Source organism: Ictalurus furcatus, chromosome 8 (genome assembly GCF_023375685.1).
Source record: "Ictalurus furcatus strain D&B chromosome 8, Billie_1.0, whole genome shotgun sequence".
NCBI classification, from domain to species: Eukaryota; Metazoa; Chordata; class Actinopteri; order Siluriformes; family Ictaluridae; genus Ictalurus; species Ictalurus furcatus.
This window is the reverse complement of record NC_071262.1, coordinates 6,571,764-6,580,301: the sequence shown is the minus strand read 5'-3', so window position 1 is coordinate 6,580,301 and position 8,538 is coordinate 6,571,764. Positions and strand designations below refer to the sequence as shown.

The following is an 8,538-nucleotide window of genomic DNA, read 5'->3' as shown; positions in this document are numbered from 1 at the left end:
GTGATCTCCAGGCTGCACTGCTAGGGGGCGTCCTCAGTAGCAGAATGTAGCTTCCAGTTGATGAGAGCTCCAACCAGAAGTAGGGCTTCAGGATGGATCAGGTAGATCCAGAGAGCAGAAAGGGTCAGGATCACTGGCATCCCCACAATATCATGTGTAGCTCGACAGAATGGGAGAGGGTGTTAAAGAGAGGGAGAGATCATTAGGTATGCTTACTATCGGATAATGGATAAGACTGTGTACTTTGCATTAAAAAAGTCTATTCATGGTAAGCTTGAGTAAACAAATATATTTTCAGCCTGGACTTAAACACTGAGACTGTGTCTGAGTCCTGAACACTAATTGGAAGGCTGTTCCATAACTGTGGGGCTTTGTAAGAGAAAGCTCTTCCCCCTGCTGTAGCCTTCACTATTCCAGGTACCAACAAATAGCCTGCACCTTTTGATCGAAGTAGGCATGGCAGATCATAAAAGGTCAAAAGTTTGTTCAGGTATTGTGGTGTGAGACCATTCAGTGCTTTATTAGTATATTATAATATTATACTAATAATATAATAATATAATATTATACTAATATTATTAGTATTTTATAATCAATGCGAGATTTTACTGGGAGCCTATGCAGTGTGGATAAGCTCAGGGTGATGTGGTCATATCTTCTGATTCTAGTAAGGACTCTTGCAGCTGCATTCTGGACTAACTGGAGTTTGTTTATGCTCCTCCAGGAACATCCAGACAGTAAGGCATTACAGTAATCTAGTCTAGAGGTGACAAAAGCATGAACTAATATTTCTGCATCATGTAGTGACATTATATTTCTTATCTTAGAAATATTTCTGAGATGAAAGAAGGCTTAGGCTCAAATGAAAGACTGGGGTCAATAATTACTCCAAGGTCTTTTACTGCTGTACATGATGAAACAGAAAGGCCATCCAGAGTTATTATGTGATCTGAAAGCTTACATCTAGCTGCACATGGTCCCAGTACAAGTACTTCTGTCTTATCAGAATTAAGTAGAATGACGTTAATACACATCCAATGTCTAATGTCCTTTACACATTCCTCAACTTTAATAACACTATAACTGACTTATTCACATGGTCTCCTTCTGTTGTCTGTTTTTTCCTTCATTCCCATTGGATCTTTCTTTGGTTGTCAATGCATGCGTACTACAGCATGTGCCCGCAGTTTAATGCTCTTTCTTTCTCCTTTAAGGATTTTGTTCTGTTTTCCTTTGTATCATATTTCCTTCTTTACAGTAATAAATAATTATTACACTATGTATTTTATAATCAATCAGTGGAATAGTTGGAATCTAAGCCAGAATAACTGTGGGGCATAGAGATTTCGATTTGTTCATTTCATTTAAACAGCGTGTGCATACCAGATGCTCAAACTGCTTTAATTTGGAACTGTTACATGGAACTAAGCACTGAAGTAAGATGATACATGACCTAAAGGCCTACATTCTCTCTCTCTCTCTCTCTCTCTCTCACTCTCTCTCTCGCTTTCTCTCTCTGTCTCTCTCTGTCTCTCTCTGTCTCTCTCTCTCTCTCTCTCTCTCTCCTGAACAGCGATCACAGGGATGATCGTTCCTCCCATGTAGTGGCTCCCGGGCTGCTGATGAGACACGTTTTATATCAGCTCATGCTCAAAACCCCCTCAGCCTGGACCCTGAAGGTCTGCCTGTCTCCATGAGGACAAGGAGAACAAAAAAAGAAAAACCCCAACTTTGAAAACTCAGGCCTTTTTACAAGGAATTTGAAATGACTGGAAAAGTCTGGGGTGTTGGTTTGATTTTTTTCTAAATTAATTTTTAAACTCGAAGTCGTTTTGAAGTGAACATTATATGCGTTTTATACAGACTGTACCATACACATATGACACTATGAAAGCAGTTTCATCTGTAATGTTCCTGTTGTATAGCAGTGAGGGGGGAAATGCAGTTCTGTTTAAAAGGTGAATTTGTTTTATGTTTTTGAGATGTTTAAGAAATTTATAATACTGAACAACTGTGTAAACAGGTGTTTTCTGTACAAACAAATTGAAAATGAACTCTTTATCATGGCGCTAGTCCATGGCCAACAAATGAAGTTTGCCGTACACGTTGCTTTTTGTTTTGTTTGTTTAAGTTTTACCACCATATTCAGTCATCTTTTGTATTGGTTGTCCAGGTACATGCTGGTTCGATAATCTGTCTTTATGGACAGGAGAACACTTAAGAAAAAAAGCAGTCATGAGTTGATTTTCATTAGCCCACTGTGAAGATCCCAGACCCACATCCTGCTCCCAGGGAGGAGTGCTTGAGGAATAGAAATTTTTTAATTAATCCATATTTATATTTGTACAAAAATAATTTGCTGCTCATCAGTGCCAGAATATGTACTACACAACAAACAGAGCACACTATGAGTTGCTATGATATGTTAGCTTTGAAAATATTTTTTACACATCCTGAAGGATGTTTGTATGGGGCAACATAATGAAGTCATAAGAAACAATCTATATGAATATGAATTTGAATTTGAACAGTTGTTGGTTTAGTTCAAATGAAAAAGAACAACATACCACAAGCCTGTGATTATTACTTTTTCTCCGTGTGTCATCTTTGCTGTGAAGGATCAAATGAAGGGAGGCAGGAGAGGAATGCACGCCTGTTCTGGCTGCTAAAACAAACATGAAGAAAATGAACAGAGGATGTTGATATTTAGCTGTAACATCCTCTTCTTCAAAAAGTGTTAAACATTCAACTAACGACCATTTAATCAGCTCTCTCTGCTAGTCAATTATTTTGTATATATGCTTTTTTGTTGCAAAAATGTTACATATATTTATATATTGAAATGTCTTATGGCAGCTTTTCAGTTTAGTATCACCAGTGATCTGTACTCTAATCTGATCTATTCTAAGCTAATCCTCTCACTGACTGTAGTAAGGAAAAGCAACAGGAACAGGAAACCAACACGAATCTGCAAATTAAAACTAGGTTCTGTAAAATGTTCATGTACATGATGTATTTAAAGTTTGTACATTGCTTTTCTGCCCTCATTTGATTCAAGTGTGGAAGTTTATATGTGATATATGATTATGTGCCGTTGTATTCGCCACCTTTGTCTTTGTTTTTGAAATGTACTTCATGGATTGTTTGTATTTACTTTTCAGGTTTGCCATGTTCTCATTTTTAAGTTACATTCATGAAAAAAAAAATCCATTGTCTATTTTTGAACAATTTGTAAGTTAAAAGAATTTGTTTCATTTTTGGCTTTTTTTTAATGTATGGAAAAAGTAGCATCTTATTCTGATAGCATTTAGTAGTGTAGATTTTTAAAATATATATATATAAATATATATATATGATGAATATATAAATCTATCTTTTTTTGTTGTTGCTTACAAAAGTTGATACTGTTAAACTAATAATATGCATGGGCTCTTCTCTTCTGAGAGTGACAGTTCCATTTTGTGCGTTGAAACCAGAGGGGATTTTTTTTTTTTTTTTTTTCGATGAAATATGAAAATACTTTCTTTCTCTTTTGGGCTTACTTTCCTATGCTTCTCTATTCTTTTTATTTGTTAATTATTTATGCCTGCTTGTATACCTGTATATTTCTGTCTTAGTCTTTTCACTTTACCAGTACCAGCAGTTTAGATGCCTTAACAATGCAAGCTAATAAGCATACAATCACTTGCACAGTCCCATCACCACCATTCTATAATGCCATCAACTTTCTTATGGGACAGATTTCTGACATAAAAAAAAGCACAAATTGGGCAGTTTTACCTAGATACTGTTAATAAAACCCCGCTAATCAAAGCAGGGAAAGGGTAAATGAAGGTTTTGTGGTTTTTTGTATTGGTTTGGATTATGAAGTATAATGTGGAAGATAATGTTGTGTATGGAGAGACTGTATGATTCATATTTAATGTGTATTGTAGCTATGTATTTTGCAAAGGGAAATGGGGTGCACTTTATTATTAATTTAAAACAAAAAAACTGCCTTTTTAATTTTGTTTGTTTTATTAGTGTGTGAGTGGGAAAACCCTAAAAAGCCATATCATTTAAGCCAGAAGTTCATATTTAGCTTACAGAGTGCCAATATGATGGTGTAACTCTGCAGATGGTAGCACACTTTACTTTGTGTGTGTGTGTGTGTGTGTGTGTGTGTGTGTGTGTGTGTGTGTGTGTGTAATGCTGTCTTAGTGCTCCATTAAGTAGCACTGACACATTTCGCCCTCTGGAGTGAGAAGTCTGAATGTCAGAGCACAACATGTTGCCTCTCAGGCTCTTACGCTAACTCTGTTTGCTTTGCTGTTAACTCTCTTTCTTCTGCAAGCCAAATTGCCTGTTGGAACAATATTGCCAACAGAGCCCTGAGTGTTTAGGCTGAAATGTGCGTGGCCCTTTGTGAGCAAAATAAAGTGCTGCTTTCTGTAGTGTGTGTTACTGTCAAACAGAGAATATGGCTTTTCATGAACCAATGTTGAGTTTGTTTTTCTCTCTCTTTCTCTCTATGTGTGTGTGTGTGTGTGTGTGTGTGTGTGTGTGTGTGTGTGTGTGTGTGTGTTTGTGCATGTGGACATTTTGACAGAAGCCACTGATGAAAGAGCAGTGCTTGGGCTCGTCTATCACATTCTCACTCTTTCAGAGTGGAACAAACTTTTCCTTTCATATGAATTATAAATATATGGCTGTCCTACAATGGCCTCTTTGTACACGTTTCCATCTTTCTGATCAGGAGGAACAGCTGATAAAGCAACAAGCATTCTACATAAAACAGTACTCAAACCAAAAAAGCTGGTTCCCATTTTTCCTTTTCCTCTACTCTTTTCTCTATTTTTTTTTGTTTGTTTGTTTGTTTTTGTTGTTGTTGTTGTTGTTTTTGTTGTCATGTCTTTGAATGGATCCACACTGAGCAGTTCTGTTGACAAAAACTACTGTATAGATTGTTATAATTTTTTTTGGATGAAGGCTGTAAAATAACTTTTAAAATTCACAATATTAAATTAAAGTTACTTCTTGTCTGTGATCTTGCAAGTATCCTTTTCTTGTTTCAGGTAGTGCTCTTTTGATACATGTATACATGGATTCCCAAACTATTTTTTTTCTTGTTTCAGGTAGTGCTCTTTTGATACATGTATACATGGATTCCCAAACTATTTTCTATAAGGTTTTGCCCTCTTCCGTTTCCTGATAGACGCTTATAAGTTCCTGAATGTAAAAGCATTACAAACAGTTGTTTTGGAGCTTAGATTCTCTACATGACCCTCAATCCCCTTCAACATCCCTCCATACTATTACTACTGATTTCTCTTTAAAAAAAAAAAAAAAAAAAAAAACATTTTAATTAGTCTTATTCATTACAGTATAATTATTATTACATACCAAACAGTATAATGAATGTCCCCTAATGTTAATGATGGGCTCCAAAACTTATTAATTGACCTGCACATTTTGTTTAATTGACTCATCATTTGCATTTACAGTCAACAGCAAAAATTAATCCTTTTTTTTTTTTTTTTTACTTTGCGTAACTGGCTCAACACCCTCTTGTTGTAAAAGTCACCGGCAGCTTTTTTACTGAACCTGACCCCAATGGCTGAGCTTTGGAGTGAGCTGCAAAGGAACCCTGAAACAGTAATGAAAAGTAAGTTTGAATTATTAATATCAGGTAAAAAAAAAAAAAAAAAAAAAATCAAAGCACTGCCTGGTTTCAGCACTATAGGGATTATTGTTGTTTGTACATCTGATTTGTACTAAATAAAGAAATTATATAACTAAATGACTAATTGGAGGAGGGTCAAAAAACCCACATGAGAAAAACTTTAGTATTTTAGAGTAAATTTACTATAGAAAATGTAGTAGAATTCCTGTAGTAAATACTATCGTGTTCTTGAACCTTACTATAGTAAAGATACTATAGTAAATTGCAGTGATATGTGGTAATTTGTTGTGGTAACTCTAGTAACTATAGTAACTATAGTATAAATATAACCATAGTAACTATAGGTAACTAGTAATATTTTTTTTAAAAAATAGTCATTACTGTAATTAATTTTCTACAACTGTACTATACTGTACTACAATATGTGTGACAAAATTCACAGCACAGGTGAATGTTGTAAAAAAATTTAGTGCATTATAATGAACACTAGAACACAGTAGTATTCTATAGTAACGCTAATATTTAAAACTGTTTATCAATCACTATTTATTTCTACAGTATGCTATAGTATAAATTAACAAAGTTTAGTAAATACTATAATATATAACAGTATACCACAATTTACTACAGTGTACCATAGTAAATACTAAAGTATACTACAGTATTTTTTCATGTGGGAATTGAGCAAGAAACCCAGACTTTTACAAGAGAGTCAGGTTTTTAATCATTTACATATCAATGAGATGATTTTATAGATTTAATATTACACAGTAAGTTAATAAAGTGATGTGGTGCATGCTTCCTTCTTCAGCTTTATTGTTCAAACAGCTGCTGTGTGGAAGAAGGAGGAAGAGCTTTAGATAGCCATTAGCTAATGGATTATTGAGACACAACCACCACCCTCTTCACCTCCCGTCTGCACCCCTGCCGAGAGCCACTTAACACACAAAGCCTGCTTTAAACATTATAGATCCCTGGTGTGATATCAAGCATCTCCTTCTGTTCTTTCTCTCTCTCTCTCTCTCTCTCTCTCTCTCTCTCTCTCTCTCTCTCTCTCTCTGTCACTCTCTTTCTCTCTCACTCTCACAGAAGTTTATATGCAGGTGAGTGCTGATGTCACTTATCACTGTTGACATTCACAGACAGATTCTTTATAGAGCTGATTTGACCAATCATTGGTAATGACACTGTTGATTACTTTAAAACTACATTTATAAGGGTGTTATCAGATGTCAGAGTCCAAATGTATGACTTTTGTTACAACTTTATCCATATTAACACTGCAGTTCTTACAATAATATCAATATAGTATATTGTATACAGTATTATTATAATATACATATATTCTCACTCTCTCCCTCTTTCTCTCACTTATTCACTGCTATCAGAAAACAACAACAATAATAGCAATCAAATATTAAAATAATATGTTTAATTTATGTAGCATTTTTCCAAAGGCCAAGGACACAACAGAAATACAAGCAACCCAAAGCAGTAAAGCAGCATTATAAGGTACAAATAAAAATAACACAGAAGAGAATAGTGTTGACTGAAGAGCTATATTTTACTTTTAAGAACACTAAGTTGTAGATTTTGAGAGACAAGCTAAGTATTCAAGTTCAGGTTAACTTTATTGTCATTCATCTGCATACAAAGTATACAACTGAACAAAATATCATTTCTCTCAGACCATGGTGCATAAAAAAAACAAAGAAAGAAACAGTGCAATGTAACAAGACAACATATATGAGGCACAATAGTACTACAAGGAACTGAAGATGCTGTGTGCACACCGAATATAAACATATTTGCATGAATTTAGATATTTAAGCAGATAAGTGCAGCTGAAGTGGAATTCAACAATGGATACTATGTAGCAGTACAAACAGTCTGTGTGTGTGTGTGGGGGGGGGGGGGGGGGTCCTTTATAATCGAGAAGGCTCTGCATGCACAGCGTGTCCAAAAGATGTCCTGGATGCAGGGTAGAGAGACCTTCTTGGCTGTCCTCACCATGCGTTGTAGGGTCTTGCATCAGATATTTTGAAGTCCCCAAACCATACAGCGATGCAGCCTGCCAGGACACTCTCCAGAGTGCCTTTGTAGAAGGTGGTGAGGATGGTCGGTGGTCGTCTGGCTCTCTTCAGTCTCCGCAGGAAGTGGAGATGTTGTTGTGCCTTCTTAACTGTAGAGTTGGTCTTGAGAGACCACTTGAGGTCATCAGTGAGGTGCACATGGAGAAATTTGATACTCCTAACCCTCTCCACTATGGAGCCTTTCATAAGCAATGAGTGGAGTCAGTCGGCATCCTCCTAAAATCTACAACCATCTCTTTTGGGGTTTTTTTACATTAAGAGACAGGTTGTTTTCACTGCACCATCTCACCAGTTGCTCCACGTCTTCTCTGTATGATGTTTCATCATTTTCACTGATAAGACCCACCACTGTCGTGTTGTCACCGAACTTGATGATATGATTGGATTCAGACTTGGCAGAACAGTCACTGTTAGCAGCATGAACAGCAGTGGGCTGAGTACACAGCCCGTGGGGGGGCAGCATGATGGTGCTTGATGTTCTTCTGCCGATGCATACTGTCTGTGGTCTCTCTGTCAGAAAGTCAAGAATCCAATTACAGAGGGAGGTGTCAAGGCCCAGGACAAGGAGTTTCTTAACCAGCTGCTGGGGGATGATTGTGTTGAATGCTGAACTAAAGTCAATGAACAGCATTCTAACATAAGTGCCCTTAGTGTCCAGGTGTGACAGTGAGTGTGAGATGGCGTCATTGGTGGAGCGGTTGGGTGGTATGCAAACTGGAGTGGGTCCAGTGAGGCAGGGAGGGCGGATTTGATGTATCTCATGAATAGTTGTTCAAAACACTT

General features: G+C 36.6%; 1 protein-coding gene across 2 annotated transcripts in view; it reads left to right on the top strand.

Annotated features, from left to right (window-relative positions):
- ebf1a (EBF transcription factor 1a) overlaps positions 1-5,602 on the top strand; it is a 139,353-nt gene extending 133,751 nt beyond the window's left edge. For both annotated transcript variants that reach the window (XM_053630436.1, XM_053630435.1), the window contains one exon: positions 1,574-5,602. In XM_053630436.1, the coding sequence (XP_053486411.1) occupies positions 1,574-1,605 (32 nt within the window). In that variant the 3' untranslated portion in view covers positions 1,606-5,602. The remainder of the gene's footprint in view (positions 1-1,573) is intronic.
- Positions 5,603-8,538: the final 2,936 nt, after the last annotated feature.